This window comes from Leuciscus leuciscus (assembly GCF_965113295.1).
Source record: "Leuciscus leuciscus genome assembly, chromosome: 23".
In the NCBI taxonomy this organism is placed as follows: Eukaryota; Metazoa; Chordata; class Actinopteri; order Cypriniformes; family Leuciscidae; genus Leuciscus; species Leuciscus leuciscus.
Window position 1 is genome coordinate 11,838,215 of NC_138747.1, and position 25,059 is coordinate 11,863,273.

Genomic DNA, 25,059 nt, shown 5'->3' on the forward strand with positions numbered 1-25,059 from the left:
TAGCCAGACGACATTAGTGTAACCACATTTTTGGTGATCCTTGTACAGTTTTTGCACATGAAAGGGAACGTCCTCTGTTTTAATTGGCTTGAACATGCATATTAATCACAGAATCCAGAAAGCCATTAACTAAGAATAATTCAGCTTCTCTTTTAGTGACAGTTGGTCCTCCTACCTGTCTGATTCATAAGTACAGGCCAAAGGCCCTGTCGGTGCAAACTTCATAAGCATTGTAACTTTGATGCTAATTAATGTCACCACGTAGCAGGCAGTTAATTACAGGCTTCATCACAACAGTGGGAGTGGATTCTCTGAGAACTATTTTGTATGCCTGACATATGTGCCACTTGGTTTCCCATGGCTGTTTTTATCACTGGTTTCCCATCCTTATATTTAGTATGGTTTCCTATCTTAATTTTGTTTTTAGTAAACTTCGTTTAAACAAGTTGCATTTACCCGAGAAGCACAACTGCAAAGATTTATTCATACACTACAGTTCAAAAGTTTGGGTTCAGTAAGCTTCTTTTTTTATAATGGCCGTTTTGCTTCAATTTAAATTAAAAGTGAATTTAAGGGGATAATTCCCCCCAAAATGAAAATTCTGTTATCAATTACTCACCCAATACATTTTTTTTGGGTGAACTATTCTTTTAAGGATGCTTTTACTGGAAAACAATATGAAAGTTCTGATTAGGAAAATAATTTCTGCAATGTTTCTGAATTTGCCCAGTCATATACAGTAATGCCACACACATCACAGTCTTGCAAAAATAAATGAAATCTATACTCCATTGGCCAATATCCCTTAGCGTCTGCCAGTAGTTCTGATTCATTAGCCAGTTTGTCATAGAATAGTTTCCTTCCAGCTGTAAATTTATGTATTGCTGCTAGCTTGTTTTGTGGCAGCATCTGTGTGAGTTATTTGTTTGCACTCCGTTTTTGGTCACAGAAAAAAGGCTGACTTGTGAAAATTAAAATGTTCCTTTTTTTTTTTTTACCTTGTCACTGCAAATAATGTGACATGTTTGCAGAACTGGATGAATCACACTAGCATACAATTATTGAATTAATTATCATCTATAAATTAATTTGCAGTTCTCACTAATGCTCAAAAAATTCATCACATAGCTGACACTCAAAAAAGCTGGTAACTTAATATGGAACGACACTAATAATTTAAACTGTGACAACCTCTCAGAATTAATTCGAAAGCTATTAATAACTTAATTTATGATCTATCTATCCCAGCCATAATTGTTATTTGTTTACATGACGTATTGTAATAACCCTTGAGTCAATTAGCATAAGAATTGCTCTGGAGAGCCATGTCTAGATGCTGATAGACCTCTGCGAGCATGTTTCATTCATTAGGAATCTTTCCAGAGTCTCGACTGCATTGATCGGTGTTCTCATCACTTCGCCCTGAACATACTCTCCTCACCTCCTCGTGCTGCAGCAGTGACGCAGTCTCAATACCATGCTGCTGTATTCCCCCCACGTCTCCCATCCAGATATCGATCAGAGGCCAATATGTTACTTTCATTTCCCCCTACGCGTGTTGCAGCCAGAGGAAATGCCTAATGTCATCAAAGCACTCCATTAACTTGGAAAGAGGCGGCGGCGTTGGAGAGACCCCATCCTGACAGATGGCTATCGACACGGGGCCCGAAGCCAACCCTTACGCTTATACCACCGATGCCATCGGCGCGCTTCTAATGAGACACCGGAGGAAAAGGGTGTGACGTCTTTCTGTTTTTAACGCTAGCTAACTACATTTTGTTTGGTTGTGAGTATACTTAAAATAGTACAAGCTGTATGTGGACAAATAGTAGTTTTAAACTGATTTTCTGCTTTTGAAATGGCTATTCAGGTGGTCGAGCAACAGGTTGCGTGCTCAAATGGCGCAAAGCTTTGCTTACAAAACAGCTCTGACATTAGCGCTGGCAATTTAGCGAGCACATTCGTGTCTAGTATCTGACCGACCTTATCTGACAAAACAACAAGTAGAAGTATAACTTGAGTACATAACACAAATTACATAATGTAACATTTAATGGTCTTTTCTGACAGGCTTTGTTGTGAATAAAGTATATAAATATGTCTTCTTATGATCACCTTTACCTGCCATACCATAGCAAGCATAATTCAGAAAACTAGCCTGTTCTCTAGTCTTAGGTTCACCCAAGCATTTGCCATTCTTTAAATGTCCCTTCACTCCATGAGAATATTAAAAAGGATCTGGTTGAGCAAGGGATCATTTCCCCCTTTTCTGTTCCCATCAAGTATATTTGAACCTTTTATTGAGGTCTCAGCTACTCATTTCAAAGTGTGTGTGTGTGTGTGTGTGTGTGTGTGTGTGTGTGTGTGTGTGTGTGTGTGTGTGTGTGTGTGTGTGTGTGAAGAGCTTCTTGTTTTCCCATTGTGTTTGTTGGATTTCTTTCAGACAGATTTTGTAGCTTTAATCTTTGTTGTAAATCCAACCTTATCTCATCTGTGTGCTCAGAAAAGCTCCCAAAGTCAAGGAGATGAGGGCCTGGTACATCTGTGATTGGAAGTCTCCATCAGACGAACATCTCTGGCTCTGCTTAAACCTGGTATTAAGATTTGTCTCTGGTGATCTGATCACAAGATGGGTCACCATTCTCCCATTATCACTTGTGATCAGAATTACATAAAAGGCGTTACTTAAAAAAAAAAAAAAACTTAATTTAGACCTGCATTTACATTTATATATGTGCATTTTGGCAGAGACACTTTTATCCAAAGCAAGCAACTTACCAAATGCATAATGCATCCAGTGTATTCCCTAGGAAGCAAACCCATGACCTTGGCATTGCTTTACGGTTTGAGCTGCAGTACTGTGAGAAATAGTAAGCTGGATGAACCCTAATCATTGGATAGTGGACCATAACGCTGATAATTGCCCAGATTTACTGTTCTTGACATTTTGTGAAAGTGGATTCAGTTTGGCCTTGTGTGCAAACGACTTGAATGTAAAAGGCCGTCTTTACAGGCATAGGGACTTACAAAGATACATCTTGAGGGTACAGTGAGATAAATCTTTGAGCATCAGTGCAAAAGAAGATGAGAAGACAGTCTATTTGGGAATAATAATGAAATGCAAAGCAAGAAGCAACCAAATGGGAAGAGTAAGGCGATTCATCAGATGTTGGCTGTCTCACATTTCATTACTGAGATGCCAGTCATTCCCTCTCTGCTAATGCACATACTGACAGCTGTAAGCTTTGGATACCCAAAGGGCAGAGTAAGCATTTTTCTTTTTTCTCAAAGAGAGAAGCTTGTGCTGAATAACATTAATAAATCACTCTCAGTCACCGCCACCTGATACCTGCCACATGAAATTTTGTCGACAGATGCAGAAAAGCCTGTTTTCCTCAATTAAACACAGAGGACAGAGGTCACCAATTAGCAAACTAGCAGTCCAGATCCAGACCCATGATTGGTTCCAGTGGGCTAGGAATCATTTATCATAAATTAATATCAATAAAATTTTGCAGATTGTTTATTCACATGGATAAACAGCATCTGAAGTGGAATGTATGTTTAATGTCATGACAACTACACTGTTTAGAGACACTTTTAGTCATTTACTTTTGTTTGTTTAATTGACACACAAGCAATTTAATAATAAAAAAATCTTGTCACTTTGCATTTGTTACTTTTCTAGTCTTACTAAATATACTAGGTAAAATTGTGAAAATGAATTATAATAAAATGTAATTATTTATTTGCAATTTTTAAATGAACAAATAAGCAGTCTATAAGACTATTTTTACTATTTAAAATAGATTATTTCTACTTTTAGAATGTATTATGGCTGTTAACCTGAAAATGCACACAAAATTTTAATGAAATTCATTGCTATAAAGCATATTGACTCTTGAAAGTGTAAGCTATTTTGAGACCTTTGATTGATCGGACCTTTAGACTCTAATTAGAAATTTAGACTAGGTTGAGTTACTGAATATCCCTGAGGCCTTATGAAAGATGCTGATCTTTGACATCTGTAGCAATGGGAAAGTTTTGGTTGTGAATAACACTCAGTTTCAAGCTTAATTGTAACTGCTCTGAATCCCAAAGTGCAATCAAACTCATTTTAAAAGATTATGCCCCTGTATGTGTGGACGCCATATTTGTTTTGACGCCTTAGTGAGTTATATCACACACTTGTCTGTCCTTCACTGGCAGTTGGAATTGAAATGTCAAACCCCCGTGACCTTTCCCCAAGATCCCCTGTGTGGGTTTCTGACCCTTAAAGAGCAGCTTGGATCATTAGTATCCAGCTAAGCCCTCTGTAACATTTAGATTGCCCTGCACACCCAGTCAATCCCTTCTGAGTAAGCAATCATTTGAATCTGGAGGAAAACCTTGTTTTGAGTATTGGACTGTGCAGGCCTGAGAAGCACTTAACTAGATACATTTATCCTTAGGAACATGCAACATATATCATAGCTGTATCATAAAAGTTTCATGTGAAAACATTACTTTAAAGAGCACCATTTTAGTTTACCTCAGGCTTTATTCGCTTTCTCCAGTGGACTGTAATTTCTCATTTTTACGTGTTACTGATCTTTAGATCTCATCTTCATATATATATATATATATATATATATATATACGACTAGTTCTCAGGGTACTGTACTGTAGTAGTAGCCTGACAGGCCAGGCCCACATCAAGATGTTGGGTCTGGGAACACACCATTGGCAGGGCTCAATCCGAGGGGCGGGATAAACGGTTGTCTTTCAAATTCCCTCTGCAAGCAATAGGATAGCGCTACAACCAACCAGAGCGTTTTCCCACCAGCTGAGCTAGTTGATAGATTCAACTTTTGCCGTATCTGGTCGGCAAAACTCCGAACACATCTTCCTTTTTTAAGAATTCAGTGCCATTCTTTGTTCTTTTCTCAAAGAAAAGCTTAACTCCAAGTCTTCCTGAGTCGCGGCCAAAATAGATTCGATAGACCGCTGTTCGCCAGCAGCAGCAGCAGCTCTTTTTTGTTTTTAAGTTGCAGGGAATTCACGCGGAACCGTCACAACTCTGCCGTCATTATGTTAAGCCCACCCACCGACTCTATACACGATGTGATTGGCCTGACTAGAGTTTGGTTTTTCCAGCTCGCAAGCCAATGGAGAGTTGCTAGACGACACTGGCTGCAAAATAAAATTTGCTGCCACTTGGGTGCGTCTAGATGTCTAGGCTACTGTAGTAGACATTTATTTGATACAAAAAAATCAGTGTATAAACCGTAATATTGTGAAATATTACAGTTTTAAATAACTGATTTCTATTTTTAATATATTTTAAAATGTAATTTATTCCCATAAATATATAATCCCTCATAAATTATTCTAATATGCTAATTTGGTGCTAAAGAAACATTTCTTAATATTATCAATGTTAAAAAACGGTTGTGCTGCTTAATATAAACTAAAGCAATTTACTGACAAAATTTAAAACTCCTGGGCTAAAGCACCAAAGAAAACTCAGACCAGTTAAATAATCAGGATTTTACCTAGACAATTTTTTTCCTAGGTAATTTCTAGCTTATCTCAATGGAGAAACTCAATAGAGCTGTGTGAAATAATATGGTGGAGGTATAGACATGTGGGAGGTGATTTTTAAAACCGTACTTTTGTACTCTCAAGGAATACCGGTGTCTTGTGTTGTTTTTGACTAGTCCTCCATCTCATGCTGCTTATAAAAGACTCATCTTTCAGTGTTTCCAGCGGATATTAGAGAAAGCAGTCTATTGAAATATTTATTGTCACAGCTGACCTCACTTGAACAGATCCCATGTTCAAAGAGATTCTTTCCTCGCATTATTCTGACATGCATCGTCACTCCTAACATTCCACACGGAATTGTCTGTTTGCTCTTTATTCTTTTCATTAGGAATGAGAGGTATTCTCTTTAAAGAGACAATGAGAAATAGGACTGCATGTAATATTTAAACCCTGTGTGTGTGTGTGTGTGTGTGTGTGTGTGTGTGTGTGTGTGTGTGTGTGTGTGTGTGTGTGTGTGTGTGTGTGTGTGTGTGTGTGTGTGTGTGTGTGTGTGTGTGTGTGTGTGTGTGTGTGTGTGTGTGTGTGTGTGTGTGTGTGTGTGTGTGTGTGTGTGAGAGAGAGAAATCAAGTGCTGAATTGTCCACATAGATTCCAGCCTACCAAACCCACTTGAATGATAGTAATACTATATCATTATTGCATATTCGCCACAAGGCAGTTGTTGTAAGAAATTCAATTTGCTTAAACTCATGAAGACAACTATTTATCAGATATTATTATGATTCATCCAGGCCCAGAGTATTGCATAGCGCCATTGACGTCTTTGGATATCTCCAAACTGCTTACAAAGCTTTTCTTCCACACCAGTTATGAATAGAACTGCAATGGCCTTCTCCAGCGAAGTGGCTCTTTGAATCATCGCCCGCAGCATTGTCTTTTGACAGCCATTGTCATTCAAATGGTTTGTGCACTTCATTTAGTGATACTTTGTCACCTTTGATAGTGAGCTTTCAGTTCATTTTCATGATAATACTTCTTTAATACACTTTATTTGACTGATCCATCATCACCTACACAAAAGAATAGGAGTGAGTAATGAGTTTCCAGGACTTTCGCACTGGTGTGTGTCTGGTACTGTATAGGCGGAGGATGGACTGAAGGCAGGGTGAATATCTAAGCTGATATCTAAGAGGTGGGGTTGAGTCCCCCGTCATACCAGGAGATTTTTTTTTCTTTTAAAACACCTTTAGAATACATTTCCTGGCATCTGGAGCCATACATTTTGTGTTACGCGTCAAGCAATCAATGTACGCTTCAGGTGATTTTGTATTGTTATTTATGCAGCTACAATCTTATACCAGTAGCTATGCCATATTGATATTTATTAAAGCTCCTAAAGATAAAAATGCTACACTTGAACCTCCCATCATACACCATCAAACTTGGGAGATAATAGTGCCTTTTTAAGTTCAAGGGATATGTCAGTGCAAGCTAGTTTTCATTGATTTAAATGTGGATTTGGAAGTAGTTTAAAAAGAAAAACTTAATGTTTAGTTTGGGTATGCATGATAGATCAGCAACAAATCGGTTTTGAGACCATTTTAGTGACTTATTAGTTTCAGTTGATATTAGATCATTTAAATGTGTGCATGCTCATTTCTGTCTGTCTTAATATTTACATTACCTTTAGATTCCATTTCCTTGAAGTTAATCTTCTCACTCCTGATGATGACTAAATTAACTTTATTTAGTGGATATAATTTTTTTTTTAAATGGCATGGAATTTTAATTTTGGCCTTAACATCTCCATAATTATCGACTTTTTATTTATTTATTTTTTAAACCAGATAAAAAAAACAAGTATTATTATTCTTTTTAAATGGTATGGAATTTAATTTTGGCCATACCATCTTAATAATTAAGTCATTAATAAATCATAAGAGAGTTTTGAAATCTCTTATTTAAAATTGGCGTAGAAAGTAATTTTGGAAATATAGATCTTTTCTGTTAAGATGCATATAGCAAACGCTAAAGTTTAGCGTTTGCTATGCTAAAGGATGAAGCTGTGTTATCATGCAGCAGCAACTGGATGTGGTAAATGTTTTGAGTTGGTTAATTCAATCTACAGTTCCATATGCAGGTCTATGTGACTAGAATCTGTGTATAAAGCTATACAGATATACAGTAAATTAATAGCCTCTAATTTGCAGTAATGTTCCTCTGCTTATCGCTTTTGGGATTCTTCCCACCGCCTGCTTTCCCTTTCTGTGCCTGTTTCATGCTGCTTAATTGCTGACCTTTGTATTCCATCTGCCCCTTGTGTGCATCGCATCATGGTGCTGTTTAATGATCTGAGAACAGACATTGGCCTTTCACGCTGATCCAGGACTGATTCCCTACCCGAATCCTAATCTCAGCTGTCGTTAAAGAAACTGGCAAATCCTGTTTCATCCCTGCTGACAGCACTTGCATGAATTTCCGTTAGTGTTCTCATTTATTGTAAAGACAGTTATTTAGCTGGCGCATGAACATTTTAAACACTAGTCTGTTATTGCAGGGTTTTTCCAGCATTGAAAATATTTAATTTAAATGAAAAAGATTAAATTGATAATTGAATGTGACGATATCTGTCGTTGTGCAGTACCAGTACCCGCTGATAGCCAGCTGCTTTAAGAAGAGCGTCAAAGGTTTCTATTTACAACGTGTTTTAGCAGCGTTGAGCTTTTTAGCCAATCACAGACATATCTGTTGAGCGCTTGAATGCAATGTCTAATCAGATGTGTTTAAGTTAGTGAGAATCCGTTTAACACTGCAAAAACTGTATTTTTGTTCTGCACGCTCGTGAATCCTTTCATTATAACCAACAAAGTATAAACACGATGTCAATGAGAGATTTATTGCAGCTTCATTGATTATAATGGGAGTTTTTGCAAGAGTGCAGCTTTGTGTACCTCTTTTGTGATTGACAGCTTTAATGACTATAATGGCAGCGATCTTTGCTCACTCACTGTATAAAATATTTTCATGCTGCTAACTACACATTGCAAAGTTTCTGGATCGACAACAGTATTTAAATGTGCAATTGAATCCGATTGACAGTGATAACCATAGCAAAGTACGGAACAAAACAATCTGATACTTTCAAATGTCAGATGATCTGTGCATTAAGTCTTGGAGTGTAAATGCAAAATAATAGAACTGACACTTTTCCTTGTTCCTTGTGTTACTTTGTTGTTCGTTTTATTACAAACTTTTCAAATCAGTCACCCAGTGTCTTTTTTACATATACATTTACTGATTTTGTATTTTAACCCAGGAAAAACCATGTATTGTTAGCTGGTTCACTAGTAAAACTTTGCTTGTGAAGTACAGTCTTTCTGATGAATGTATGTACAATTCTCGGGTGTTACTGATTCCCTCTGCAGCATTTTATCCGTCTGTGGCGGAAGTGGCAGGTCTCTGATGAGGCGAAGAGTGTGTCTATGGAAAGCCTCTGCTCTGGGCAGTGGATTGCTGCGGAGCTGACAGTAACCACACACACGAAGTGACAGTCAATCACACAGCCCTTGAAGCATCGTCTCGGGCTTAATGTGCAGTGAATGCAGTGCCTATTGATTTCTGTTGTCCATGACTATAAATACAGATTAATAAACAACATTTTTCCAGCCGCTGGCAACATCCTGTCCTTGGGGACAGAACTCAGACTGAATTTCTGAGGGTTGAGAGAGATGATGGAGACAGGGCTTGAGATTTTGATCACTTGCACCTATCAGGACACTAAACATGAGCCCAAAGGGTCTCATCTCGTATTAATGGTGTGAATGGTATCCTATGTCAGTCATAAACCAGACAGAAAGTACAGTAGACTGATGTAGAAGTAGACTTTCTATAAAATGTTTTGCAGTCAGAGTACTAGGTAAAATATATATGCGTATATACACAATAAAATCCTGGGCAATAAAATTGGGCCAAGCCAAAAATGGCAAAATATATAGGGCCAGATTTACTAAAAGCTTGCTCCAACGCAAACCCTCTTTTGGCGTTAAAAAACTACTGGTAAGATTTACTAAAGACACACAGTGAAAAATTTGCGCTGAAAAAGCATGGACCCAGTTATTTTTGCAGCTGATCTTATTGCAGAAGAGTTTCCCTTTCAAATGCAAAATTTATGAGAGGAGAGTATTTAAACGATTCATGCAAGGTGATTTACTAAGGTTTGCGCTAGTCAATTTACTGGTATTTGCACCATTATTTAACGCCCAAAAAAGTATGTCTTAAAAATTTCCTTTTCCTGTAAATTCTCGCTTATCGGGCTTATACTACTCTGAATGATGCCTGAACTTCGTATTTTGAGCACTTCTTGCGTTGTTTTTGCCTCTTAATTAATAATTAATGACTCGCTTAATTTAGTCCTAATTTGTAAGTCGCTTTGGACAAAAGCGTCTGCTAAATGACTAAATGTAAATGTAAACCAGAAGCTAATTTGCGCTGCTCTTGGTTGATTGCGTTGGTCATTATGGAAATGATCCGGCTGCGTCTGTGTTCTTTTATTTACGTGTCGTCAGTAGATCACACGCAAAACTTTCCAGTCCCATCTGCACTTTTTTGGAATTGCGCTCTCACGCTAATTTGCATTGTTTAGTAAATCTGGCCCTTAGTGGTCCTAACCATTTTAAACACAAATCACTGGTCAGGAAGTTAGCAAGAATTGCACAAATACTGTTTGCAGATTTTTATTGGAAGAAGAGTCTGTGTTGTTGCACTCAATGTTAATGGCTTCAAACAGTTCATGAGTTGTTGAAAAATGTCTCCCAGTTCGCTTGAGTTTAGTGTGAGACCAAATATTCTGTAGGATTCAAATCTGGACTCTGACCAGGCGAAAACATGAGTCTGATGGACTTGTTCGCAAGCTTCTTCTTGGTTGTCTTTGTAATTTGGGCAGGAGCATTGTCTTATTGAAAAATAGTATCTGCTCATTCCCCTTTAGATAACAACTTTTCATATGGGGAAGCAAGCCATTCTGCAATATTCTTATGTACGGCAAAGCATTAAATGATTTTCCACAGTGAAGTAGCTCACCAGCAGCTAAAAAGACTCCCCACACAATGACACCGCTTCCTCCATGCTTCACTCTGGTAGAGATGCATTTTTATATTTTTCGAAGACACCGCTCTGGAGCATCGTCATGCAACTCGTGGTTCCATCACTTCACACAGAACTTCCCATATTCAGCAGTGTATTTTTATTTTATTTCTTAAAGTTTTTTTTATGTTTTAAATATATTTGTGTCTCACTTGTAGCCCAGGTAGAGCTGTTGGGTTTAAATCAGTACTTGCATGGTCACACTACCTTAGTATAGCCTCTCTGGACATTTTGTTCAAATAGATTTACTTTTTTTCTGCTTGGGACTTTTGGAGTTTTCAGCTTGAAATTACATTTTCACACTTTGTTTCTCCAAGGATTAGTTTATCATGCACAGGTGAAGCTCATTCGCACAATAAAATTAGATTTGTAATATTAACTCTAAATTTACTCTTAGTAAAATTAATTTGTTTCTGTTCCCTGAATCTGGCCTTACGGATTTCACTGTTGCAGACCAAACATAAAGACCATCTTAAATGGTAGCATGAAGGATTTTCAAGCTTCTGAACCCACATAATATCCTTCTGTACTCCATCAATGCCAAAAAACAAAACTCTCTCCATTGGAGGGCCAAACTTTCAGGCTGCCTTGAGCTTTTCTCCTTCCACAAGTTTTTCCAACCCTTCTCTCTTTTACCACAATTCACAGAGAAGATTGTTTCTATTCATCAATGCCATCTGCAGCATAGCCGTGCTAATGATACCCAGTAACTGCTGGGGAATGCATCTAAGTGAGAAAAGCTTTTTTTGTACTGTTAGCACTCCTTCGCTCTGAATTTGGATGAGGTTCATGTTTGTGCCTGAGAGACATGAGGTGGGAGTGTCCTGAGAGTACAGGACAATAGTAAAGGTTCATTCATATCTTTTAATGAGACTCAACACATGAATTTATTAATTAGGTCTAGATATACAGAGGTCTAGATATAATTTCAACAGCAAATTTGATTTACAGTATTGATGTGTAATAATGACAATATTAATATTTTCCCTAGGCTTAAGGATCTACATTACGCCTCTGGTCATGATTTCTAAATAAAAAAGAATAATAAAAAAAAAAATTATGGATTTTCAATATGGTTAATAGACAATTTCAGTCAATTTCAGCCTCTTAGTTTAAAATCAACAAACGCAGGCAGAAATGCAAAACTCAAAATGTTTTTATTTATTTATGTGGAAAACATGGTCTTCAGCATTTACAAATCAGAAACCACATTGGCACTAATGCACATTTAATTGGCTTTCTCCAAATTAAATGTTCATAAGTGCCAGTGTGTGGATATGCTATAGTGAATACTTAATGTAGTAAGAAGGATAAAAATTTAGAACAAATGTTTTTGGGATTTAAGCCATCAACCAATCTACAGTATTTGCATATCCAGCACATTTTGCTACAAAATAAAGCAGAAGATTTTTAAATTGGACTGATTTTTTGTTTGTTTTTAAAGGCGGAATGCATAGACTTAAATAGATGCAGGTATTTCCATTTGAGCATCTGTACATTTCTTACATAATAAAGCATGTAGACCCACTTATGCAAGTATTATTCTTATATTTATTCTTTTATTATGACTTTTCTCATGGTCCTTTTTTTCTCTTCCTTCTATTTAGTGATGATTAATAAAGCAGTGTGTTTTCTCGTTAACTAGCGGCTTTAACAGAAGAGCAAAGACTGTCACGTCCGTAATAGAATGCAGAGGGAGTTTAGCATCAGCAAACAACTAAATAAAGGGATAATTGCAGCTTTAGTTTCATCAAATACTTAGGCAATACAATTAATACAATTAATCTTGCTCACAATTGGTGCAATGGTGCACAACCAAAAACAGACTGTGGCATCATCAGGCGCAAGCCCCTCCCACTGCACAGAGGTATTTTAAGACAGGTCAGCATGTCACTGGTCAAGATATCTTGAGTGATATGTTGTGTTGACAGGTATTGCATTAATAAGGAAGTGCAGGGGTGTCTAGAGACACACTGATTGACAATATGCTGCCTCCAAGTCTGGCCAGGTTGACCTCTTGCCCACCTAGGAAAAATCGACCTCTCTGTATTGTGTATGTGTGGGTTTTGGCTGTCGCCAGAAAGACAGAGGTGAGCTGCCAGGGGCCAGGCTATTTGTCAGCAGTATTCATAGCAATGCTCCCAGGAGACTGTGCATTTGTCTATAATTGTGTTTTAGTTGCAGATTAATATTAGTGATGCTCCGATCAGCATTTTTGGGGGCGATTACCGATCACCAAAATCATGATCTGCCGATTGCCGATCACTGCCGATCACAGAATGGAAATATGCTAGAGTCAAGAAAATCTTGAAGAACCACCAATATTTATTTAATTGTAGTTAGAAAACAAGATAACATAAGGCTACTGTAGGCCACCTTTTCCAAATAAGGCACAGTATAATTTTTCAAAACAAAGAGGGGTCAGGCAAACTACAATGGATGTAGTTGAGGAACTAACTACATCAGATCCAAAAAATAAAATAATGACAATGACATTTGAGGTTATTAAAACAGTAAGTCCCACCCCTCGACTGCCAAAAATAAAAGTGTTCAAGCGAGCAAAATCAGCAGGCGAGAGGAGATCAAGCGCGAGAGTGTGGGGAATGATCATGCGCGCGCGCGAGGGCAGAGATGTCATGCGCCCGCGCAGGGTTTGAATGAGCTTGCAAGTTCCCGTTTCCTCGCGCGTAGATCTGTTATCCTCTCGCGAATGTCATTTACCGCGCGCGCCAGCATCAGTTGTGCACTCGTTTATAATTGCCATTGAATTGCCGTCATAGGAGAACTCATTTTGCCACTGTTAAGCAAGCTCTGCTCTGCTGTTGTGTTGCCGCGCATGCGGAAAAGTTGCGCGAGTTATTTACGTCACGTGATCGGCTTTTTTGATCGGCGCTTTTGGGGGTTGCCGATCAAGCTATTTTTTGCCAATATCGGCCGATCATGATCGGCGGCCGATCAATCGGAGCATCACTAATTAATATTGAAGCAGGGACCCAAGCCATATCTAGGAACCAGAATATCATTCCTGCTAAAAAATAAAAATAAATAATGTCCCGCTGGCAGTGTTTCAGAGCTCCGTACGTTAATGGAGCGTTTATAGTGTTTGAACTTGGACTCAAATATAAAGAAATGCGGTCAGTGCTTAACTAAAGGATTTCAGTGAAGTTGGCATTTGGCAATATTCACATAGGCTATTCGAATTTCCCTATTCCTGAGCTAAACGTTGTTGAAACACAAACAACACCTATTTATAATCACAGTAACCTAGACAACGAGCTACAACCCGATTGTCATCAAAACAAGCTTTATAATATTGATCTCTATGAGCAGGCGGCTGAGAGACAAGTTAGAAGGCACCGTCTGCAAAGTGCAATATAACCCAAAAACGACTACAGCATCAACTCACAGTAGAATAATCATTAACTTCAATGTTACAAACTGTAGTGCCACCCAATTCAGTTTCAATGGTGACCCACTGGTCATACTACACTGCTTTTGCACATTTTATATTATGAAAAATATTCAATAACTTCACTGTAACACACCAAATTTTGTTCACACATGACACATCACTGCTCTAATGTTGGTTATAGGCCTACAACAAATAGTTTGGGAAACAATTGCACATCAAAAATAAGTAGGCCTATTCTTTACACAAATTATATTGGTAGGCTATACGCAGCTTTTGCATTATATTTGCTTACTGAATTTGATGGCATTACACTGTAGCCTACACTGTATGTAAGCCTACACTTCACAGAGTGTGAAGTTATTTAATATTTATTTCTAAAAAGGGTGAAGTTATTGCTTTTATTTCATAATAAATAATCATAAAAATTCTGCATTTTTTATCAAACTAAGTAATGTAGTATAACCAGCAGGAGAGCAGTGATGTGTGAACTGAATTTGGTGACAATTCTGCACATTTTATATTATTAAACATATTCAATAGCTTCACTGTGACACACTGTACTGACCGTACAGTGTGTCACAGTGAAGCTATTGAATATGTTTAATGATATAAAATGTGCAGAAGGGTTTTGAGATTTGCACTTTACAGACGGCCCCTTATTTGGACTTGAGAATTAGGTTATTGCTCGTTGTCTAGGTTACTGTGATTGTAAATAGTTGTCGTTTGTGTTTTAACAACGTTTAGCTCAAGAATAGGGAAGTTCGAATAGCCTATGTGAATATTGCCAACTTCACTGAACTCCTTTAGTTAAGCACTGACCGCATTTCTTTTGAGTCCAAGTTCAAACACTATAAACGCTCCATTAACGTACGGAGCTCTGAAACACTGCTAGCGGGACATTACAACAGGAAGTGTCTGTCCGAGCTCAAAACAGGTTTTGCGTGGGAACGCAAATATCTTTGCGAGGGAACGCAAATAACTTTGCGAGGGAACGCAAAGTTTCTCGGGGGAACGCAAAAGATTTGAAAAAAAAAAACTCTCCCATCTCAAAAAAATTTCCACCACCACGTCCCTTTAGGGGCTCCGTAGAAAAGTGCCCAAAATCTGAGTGAAACAAGCCAACAGACCAGCCTGATTAGGCTAAGATCAGAAAACCAGCTTAGACTTAGATGCTTAAACCATCATAAGCTGGTTTTTCAGCATGGCCAATCATGAATTTACTTGGTTTATCTGGGCAACTAACTAAAAAGTGCCCTGAACCCATCTAAAACCAGCCAACAGACCAGACTGATCAGACTTAAACCAGAAAACCAGCTTAGACTGGTTTAATATGTTTTAATTTTTGCTTAAACCAGCCTAATATGGTCTTTCAGCACGGCCAAGCATGTATTTAACTGGTTTAAATGGGCAATTAGCTAAAAAACCAGCTTAGACTGGTTTAAGATGCTTTTTTCAGTAGGGATAGAGAGTTGTGGGCTTTTCTGACTTGGGTCAGTAAGCAACCACCCATACAACTCTTGCTACTGCCTAGTAACCAATCAGAACAACCTAGCAACCACATAGCAAAGCCCTCCAGCCATATTTTCCTCCAAAACAGTCTTTAACTTCATGTATTCACTCCTGCACAGCTATTTTTGTCAGCAGATTCCTATTGCATCTCTTCATTATTTTCATAACCTTTAACCTCTTGATAAAAGCTTTATATCTAGTACGGAGGAGGCCAGCGTAGTGCTGCACAGGGTCGTCTGACCACTCCAAACTGTATTACTTCATTTTAGTTGATATGTTTGTTATGTTTGTCTGCCTTTGTGGCACTAATGTGATAGGAAAGGGCAGAAAAATAGTTTTTAGCCTAATGATCCTGTATTCAAACAGAATTATAGCTCGGGTAAGCAGTCTTGATATTTAGAAATGTCTGGAGTGTGCGAAAGTTTAATGATAATGACTCTCTAAATTGTCCAAAGGCAACACGAGGTGGTGTAAAAGGGAAAAATGAACCCTATGAAGCTTCTTTCTAAATAGTCCTTTTATTTGCTCTTTGGGACAGAAATATTTCAGAAATGAACTATCTCAGCAGGGTTGCATGCAAAGAGCCTTCAATAGCTCCATTAAAAATCTCTCAAATGAGTCAGTCCTGAGGGGTTTAGCAAGTTGAATCTGAGGGAAGATGGAAATAGGAAAGACTTTAATCAGGGTGGATGCCGTAATGTTAATGAGAGTCTTATTCTTGTACACCTTGAAACACTGTAAATAGTCATTACAAAATATTTTATGTTTATTTGTCTTTTAATATTTATATTCTTGTATTTATTTTTATTTTTAGTACGTTTTTATATAGTTTTTAGTTACGTTTGTTTGTTTGTTTTTTTACTAAAAATTAGACATGACCTAAAATCGAAAGACAGTACAACCTATTGATTGGACTGTACTTGTGTCCCGCACAGCCTCAGTTTTCATTCACATCAAGTGAAATATGTCGTCTACCCAGTGACTAACGTCCATTAAACACATTTGTATGGATGGTTTTCACTTCTGCCAAAGCATGTGATCAAAGGTTAATGCGAAAGAGAAATATCTTTGAGTATCAGTGCAACCTGCTATACAAACCATAGGGTTGTTGTTTTTTAAGAAAGGTTTGACAGCTATATCCTTTTCATTGTTATGAGTAATTTCTTAAACTTTCAGTGAGAAGATTTGTAATGTTACTCAAGTCGGTCAAACAGAGTGTAATTTAACCAGATCACAGTTCCGAAAGGTGCTTCAGTCAGTACAGAGATATTTTATACTAAGAGCATTAGGTTAGGGGTCAGTAAACCTCTCAGTGCACCATTGCCCAGTTTTTTCTTTACTTTCTACTTAAACAGGTAGCTATTATGGTAATGATTGTTCATTTTCTCCATTTATTAAACTGCCTCAGTGCACCAAAAGATTAAGCCTTGAATAATGTGCTGCACTTTACAACTTCATCTTAATATACACAAAAACGTATGCACAAATACCTTGCACAAGTAAATGACTGGCTATTTCAATGTCCTCAATATGCATTAAATGGTTCATTTGGCTTTGTCATGCCATTAGTAACCCAGCAGAGCAAAGATTTGTGAAGAGCCATCTTAGATACAGAACATTTTCGGTCCATAGCGAAAGCTTTCAATCAATACCTTGTTACCAAGAAGCATCCGTAGAACTGGGCAGACATAAAAAGCAGAAATGTGAATTCAGTCATTCATCCATTGACCCAAGACTGAAAATGATGCCATGACACAACGGGGATATTATTGACTCAGCCGGACTGAAAATGGACCCCTCTTGGCTTCAGGGTTCCCACGCTTTTTAAACAAACTTTTCTAGTTGTTCCATGTCATTCCAGTCTATTTTTAAAAAGTCATTTTTAGAGAGTGTAATCACAATGAATATTTTCAAACTGATGAAATATTTTTTAAATCTGTATTAGTTTCCTAATTCCTGATACTTCTCCATGACCGTGCACCTATATCTCAGGGTTCTTCAACAGTCGGTCTGCAAACCCTATGGGGTCCATGGCATTACTGTAAGGGGTCCGCCAATTTCTGTTTGATCCCAAACAATTTTTTATCAAAAAAAAAAAAGGGGTTAAATGAAAGATTATTATGATAATAGACCTTGATTTAACTGATTGTTTTCCCCCACAAACGCTTGAATTTTTACAATAATCATTTTTTAAATAATAATACATTTAATAATAATAATAATTACAAAATTGGAGTTAATCAAATGTGATGCTGCTGCTTATCGGGAAAGGTCCACGAGCCGGGACTCGAACTCGGGTCGCCCGAAGCACAATAGCGCTACATGTCAGAGCACTTGCCCACGAGGCTATTGGCGCCGACTAGAATGCAAGTTTTATACAATATGTAACGGGGGTCTCCTAATACACTGGGGGTCCTTGGGCTGAAAAAGTTTGAAGACCCCTGCTTTAGCTAGTAAAGTGCACTGTAGGATGAAGACCAGCATTTAGAAAGGAAGGAGAAAAAAAAAGGAATTTGCAGTGTAACATGTCTGAGAACAGAATAAGTCACATTAGGGGCTTTGTAAGTGTAAGCAGGTAACAGGAGCAGATACAGAGACAGAGAAAAGGGCACTTGAAGACACTTCAATTAGCAGCATCAGTTCAGGTGTGCAGCCGGCTGTGAAGTCTGAGTCACGAGAGGGAGGGGAAGAAAGAACAGGCAGTGCTGAGATGCTATCTGTTAAAGGGAATGGCAAAGAATGAATGCTGTCTGACATAATGATGTGGAAAATGACAAGCACCATTTCATATCTCCTGTCAAAGCCTGTGGTAATTGACACACAATGCACACAATTCCTCACGGAAGTGACATACCGGCACTCTCCATGTCGGCGTCAGGTGGTGTAAGGTGTGTGATATGACAAAGGAGCCATTTATTTATGATCCTCATGATAGAGTCTGTTGAAAAATCGGTACGCCGCCCTTGTTCCTTCCACACAGGTACACAGAAATCCCTTGTGGCTTCAGAGAACCTTAAAATGTTACCGTGCGGAGGAAGATGATTGATGGTGGTTGTAAATCTCAGCACTCTCTCGTCCTCATCAAACGAACATTGTTAGCTTTTTTTCCTCTTCCTTTTCAGATCCAAGGGAAAATCGTGATTCGGTGTGTTGTTCGTTGCACTGTACATGAAATTGCTACCTGTCACTTTCAATGCACATTGATTACGGCTACGGCGTGGGCCGCGGACGGAGGATGATTATTTGTCTTTAAAAGCCATTCAGTGGATGTGGCGCTTTTGCGTGGTGCGTGTCACTGTTTCAGAGTTAATTACAGATGAGCAGTAATAGCTGCGAGATGCTCGGTGACTCACGAGCCGGAGTCGCTCCGACACACTCCGCACGCCTTTCTTGTAGGAGGCCTGCACTTTGCCGCCCTCGGCCACTTACGAAGACAAAAATGTCAAACCTCTCGGTTAGCTCAAACCTGAACAAGCTCACATCTTTTGTCTTTCTGTCTTGCAGAGCCTTCAGTCCACCACCGGCAGAAGGCACTGGTTTCTGATCTCACTTTCCAGACAGGCATGTCGAGCTTGATGGACTTCGGCACTCCAGATTCTTCACTTGACAAGGGTAAGATGACCAAATATGCATAAGCACAATATTGCGATCATGCCTAGTAGTAATTTTCCACAGGCTATGAACATGCGGAGTTTGGGTAATTCATCACAATGCTGAATGGCAATAAAACAAAACCATTGTCCTGTGGATTTTCAGCCTCTCCCCGCTCATGTGTTTGCGAGGAGCAAAGCGTATGCGACTAAAGAAACGCACTTCTACAAATTGCGAGAGAGTCATCTTGTAAGAAAACAAAAAAGCTTTGTCTGATTCGTATAATGTCACCCGCTGTGGGGAGGCGTCATTATGAAGTGTATTGATTAAACTGGAAATTGAACAGAATCTCTAAGTCTTATTCTAGACATCCCATTTTCCACACATAATGACGCCTGTTACTCTCTATTGCCTTTCCTCCGGAGTGCTGTCCTCCTAAATCATAATCTTTATGTCTTTATCAAAGCCAGCATCACAAAGAAGCCAAACTACCCTCTTAGGATGATAGAGGGTCTTCATTTTAACCAGTAGCAGGAATAATTTTCGACTTCACTCGGGCTGATGGCAAACTCTGAATGCTAATATATTGCAAGCACCCGCAGCATGGGTTCGTATGTGCTTTATACTAGTAATATACATACTAATTTGTATTAGTATGTACAGTCTATTCTGTTTTATTTTATTCTGTTCTTTTATGGACATTTCTTTTATTCTCTTTTATTCTGTTTGTTCTACTATGTTCATTGCAGTTTTGTTCATTTCTGTTCTTTTTTTCTATTTTGTTTTGCTGTTCTGTTCATTTCTGTTTATATTAATAAATAGATAACTGGCCGATGACATTGCCTGCTGCTTAGCTGTTTTTATGTATGTTTAATTACAGTATTATGTTTATATTGGCATTAAATCTGGACATATACAGTACCAACAATGACATGGTATATATCAAAGTATCATGGTATTTTCTAATGATAGCCATTAGAATAGCCAATGCTATAACATGGTACTGTCACAGGTTTTTGGTAAGAGCTGTTCCATTCTATCTTATTCTTTCTCTTTCTCTTTCTCTTCGGATTTTTTTCTTTTTTTCTGTTTCTATTCTTTTCCCTTGTGTTGCTCGTTTCACCCTGTGTGAAAAGCATTATTGATGTTGTGCTTGCTGTCAGTACTTCATTACTCCCAGCCGAGCCTTAAATTGTTTTGAAAGATAACGCTCGGTGTGCCAGGCAACTGTATCTATGCAGCTGAGAAATAAAAGGAAGCAGGCAGCCATATTAGAGCTCCTTTAATGTACTAAATTCATTACTTTCAGCCTCGTGTGCTCATACAAGCTCACTTATGTGCAACACAACAACTTGAGAGAAAGATTCAGTGGTTGAGCTTTCCCTGATGGACATTTAATCAACACGCAACAAACTTGGGCACATCCTGTGTTATATATTAAGGCAGTCACTCATTCATTACACAAACAGCATATGCTTTATAGTATCACATTGAGTTGTTTGTGTAAAAATTGGTAATTCTTTCCCCAGCAGGCACTCTGAACTCAGCACCAGCATTCTGGTCTTTAAGAGAGAGTGATAAAAGGAGAGATGAGTCAGTGTTAAGACCCTAAGAGTCCTTGAGTCCTCTTGCCCGGCTGTGTGTGAGACTGCCACTCAGCTGTAGGTTGAAGCCTGTGCACTGTGACAGAGAGTGGGCCCCTATCTGCCGGTGACTCCATTAGCTCTATGAGACAGGGGACACTCATCCAGACCTTTATCTGACAATACGTCCCACAGATCCCTGCATGAAGTCCGCTGCAAGGAATTATGGGATGTGGATGGAAAAAAATCATGGATTGCGGAAACGGTGTGGGGTGTCAGCTTCACAAACAGTGTTTTTAGCTACACGGTATTGCTATTTCTGTGTTGCAAACATCCAATAATAACACAAGTATTTTTTCCATGAAAGGAGAACTGAAGCAGAATGTCCTGAATCCTCTTTCCTATACAATAAAAGTGAACAGCTCTGTAAATGACTAAAAAGCACCAGAAAAGGACCAGAAAAGTATTTAATTTTATTTAATTTGAATTTTCAGCTATTTTTGAAATAAAACTTTAGCAGTCCTAATCCAGGACATTTCCTGGATTCTTTTTTTAAGTAAAGAAAAAAAAGTGACCATCATAAAAGGATCAAAAAGTAGTCCATATGGTTTATTTTATTTTATTTTGTCGTTCTTACTGTCAGTTTGATCTATTAGGTTTGTTAATTGTAATAAAGTGAATGCTCCAAAAAAAAAAAAAAAAAAAAAAAAGCATAACTTGTTTAGTATAGTATGTTATACTATAGTATAGTAGCTAACGCTTATGATTTGTGGTGCCCCGACAGATTTAGTCCCCATTCACTTTCATTGAATGACAAATAGCAGCATTCATGCTGCTAATCTTCTCTTTTTGTGTTCCGTGTAAATATAAAATTCATACCGGTTTGAACTAGTAAATGATGACAGAATTTAAATTTTGGGCGAACTGTTCCTTTAACATTAGAGAACAGAGAGCAGTCTATCTGTGTCTTGTTTCCACCATTAGATGGAGCTGCAGGGCCGCTGAAGAGAGACTCACCTGCCCTCTCACCTGATCAGAAAAGCTATTTGTCTCCTCCCCCTGTCCTATGAATGCGCCTGTTCTTACAAGGCTGGGAAAAGCAGTGTCATTCCCTTTTTGAACTCTCTGCACCTTTTAGGCCGAGAGGAGTGTGTGTGTGAGTATAGGAAGAGTGTAGAGGGGGTGGGGAACTTCAGAAAACGCCCTAGAGAAACTCCCATAACTGGTATACGGGCTCTACAGAGGAAGGCGGCTCAAACTTGTTTATACTCACTCGGGAACCCCTCCCTAGTAACCTGTCAGGGAGGAGCGCGCGGACTGTGGTTGGAGTGAACAGTGTACCTGTGTGTGTGCGGGAGGTTTAGTTGAGTTTTCTTGCTATGAGAAAAAGCACCGGCGCTGAAAGTGGAGCCTGCCGGAGCCGGCACTGCGGGAGTTATGAGATCTGAAAGAGAGGAGGGCAGACCAGGTGAGTGTTTGTGTGTGTACGAGAGCTCAAGATGGAAACTAGAGCAGTTACGCACCACTGAATCATATAACCAGCTGACCAGGCATGTAAATCTGTATGTGTTACGATGCACAGGGGCTTGTCACGTGTGTCAGCAAGTGTTGGGACACATGTAGGATATTGGATGACCTGTAACAGTGATTCCCAACCAGGAGGTTCTTTGGAAAGATTTTGCTTTGTTCTAGCTACTGTTTAAGATGAAAACTGTGACTTAAAATTCTAATATTATGGCTGCTAGAAGGTTAAAAGACTTATGATTTGAGTGAACAGATTCAGTTCCTTTTTGAAGAAATATAGTAGGTTATAATAGAAATTTAAAAAGAGAATATTTCAGGTTTTGTGTCATTATGGACTTACTGATGGGGAACATAATTCAAAAAAGTGACCTATATCCCATACTGCCGATTTAACCTTTTCTACTTTGATAGATGACCCCCTTTTGGACTATTTGATGAGTCAAGGACATACAAACAAAGCATGTGGTTGTCTTTAATTTCATGTAATCTTGAGTAATACTATGATTTACCATGTGTGACGTGTAGCTCTTACCCAGCAATCAGCTGTAATTACGTTAGTGACACATATGTTGTTTGTGAGAGCATATGAGATTGCGATCATAAAGTAGCATCATTCTCTCTGTTTATGTGGGAATATATGTGCAACGCATCCCTTAATCAGACCCATAATCTTTCACAATAATCTGCTTTGAATGTATGAAAATGATCAGAGTGATCGTGTGAAATGTTTCCGTGATATGTTGTAAAAACGTCGAAATTAAAAGAAAAACATTTCATTATCTCTTTTTTTTTATTAACTTTTATTGTCAAAGTGGAAACATTTTATGGCCATTTCCCAAGCTTTTTGTAATCTCTGGTTTCAGTCTGTTGTGACATTTTAAAATCTTTACAATCCTCTCTCATTGGTTTACTCACAAAACCATTAAAGCTGATCTGGAATCAGCCGCTGTTTGTACGTCTATAGTGGATAGTAATAATACCTGTGTCTTCTCCACACCCCGCTAAATCAACACTGTGAGACTGATCTTTACACTCCTTATTCAAAGTCTAACAACAGACTCAGCAGGAACTTATGGATCATATTTAGGCACTTGGATAGTTGCCATTGGCAAAACAGGAGGAATGCAAACCATGCATACAGTTGCTTACACAACATTACACTGCATCATAGTGCACATAGTTTGAATACGCTCATGAAGATAATTATATAGGTGATTAATGTGTGAGGTGTCTTATGAAGTCAGGTTTCATCAAAAGCTGCTCAGCTGCGTGCTTTTGAATGCTTGTTTTATTATCTGATTCATTGGAATCTAAGTGTTTGATCTTGATGGAATGACAGTGCAGCTTGGGCCTTTGAAAGTCTTTACAGTAGGGTAGTATTGTTTTTGAATGAATGATTGAATTTTGTTATTTCGTTCTTCCTTAACCTCGCCTCAGGACGCTTCCACCGTTGCTCTTTGAGATCAGCTAACATTAGACGAGTACATTGGTGCTGATCTGTTGTTAAGAGCAAACATGCTAGCATACACAATTGTTGTGTCTGTGTATGGTTTTTGTATCTATGGTAGGGCTGGACAATACAGCAGAGACATACCTGGTGATATTCAGTATATTTAAGTATTTGCACTGAAATGGACTTTATAGCATGTATTTATAACTATAGGGTTGTAAATATTATTATTAATTTTTTTAAAGAAGTCTCTCATGCTCACCAAGCTTGCATATATTTGATCAAAAGGACATGATTCTTTGATGAATAGAAAGTTCAAAAGAACAGCATTTATTTGAAATAGAAATCTTTTTAACAATATAAACGTCTTAACTGTCACTTGATCAATTTAATGCATTCTTTCTGAATAACAAATCTTACAGAACTTTCAAATGGTAGTGTATTTTTGTAAAACATTTGAATATATAAAAATGTTAATTTATATAAATTTTATAAATTAATATTATTAATAAATGACTGAACTGATTCCAAAAAATGAATCAACTTTTACATTTTACATTAAAGCAGAGAAGCTTTGAAGATCTGACTTGATACTCTTGATAATTCTAATTACTTTTTTTGGAACCTATTGTAAAACTTAAAAATCACAATATTTAGATTTTTTTTATATATATTTCTGTCAATTTTTGTTGATGCAGAAATGCATTTGTCTGTTTATTTCATCATTTACAAGTGGACACACAGACAGGTGTACCTGCTAGTGTCTGTGTGTGTGCTCATAGTCCAATGGTATTTTGAGACTGTTGTGCCACCGGCGCCAACAGGGCTTGGTATGACCTCTGCGGCTCACTGATCTACTTGGTGCCAGTGGTTACGCTCCAAATAGATGAAGATAATGAGTTTGACCCTCCAAGCCCCTGATGCCAGATGGTTCTGTCAAGCTCTGCCCTTCTCTTTCACCCCAGTGTACAAACTACAAGTTCACACCACAGCTCACGGACAAGTTTCATGCAGCCAAAACCCTGTCTGGAGCACCCACGCCGACAGCTACTACAAGATGCTGCATTCCATCACCTCGGCCAAATCCACAGGGATTTTGAAGAGAGACACTTCACGTAAGTGTTTGTGTTACGTAACAGAGCAAATGATACGTCCAAAACAAAATTGTGCAGTCAAAAAAAACTGTCCAACAGGATTTGCTGCTGCCAAGCTAAATGACAGAACAAAGTGGTTTTATTCCAGTATCAGAGGAAAGCATATGCTTGAGTAGGAGGTGAACAAAAACAACAGTAACAGCGTTTTGAATATTTGAAGTCAATCCA

General features: G+C 38.3%; 1 protein-coding gene across 6 annotated transcripts in view; it reads left to right on the forward strand.

Annotated features, from left to right (window-relative positions):
* The window catches only part of kaznb (kazrin, periplakin interacting protein b), an 86,622-nt gene that overhangs the window by 32,073 nt on the left and 29,490 nt on the right, over positions 1–25,059 (forward strand). For 4 of the 6 annotated variants that reach the window (XR_014201867.1, XM_082155169.1, XM_082155172.1 and 1 more), the window contains exon 2: positions 19,094–19,201. Coding sequence is in view for 5 of the 6 variants with exons in the window: in XM_082155169.1 (XP_082011295.1) it covers positions 19,094–19,201 (108 nt within the window). In the remaining variant the exon portion in view is untranslated. Of the gene's footprint in view, positions 1–19,093; positions 19,202–21,555; positions 22,232–24,702; positions 24,853–25,059 lie in introns of those variants that run through there. The other 2 variants (XM_082155170.1, XM_082155171.1) reach the window with 2 other exon arrangements.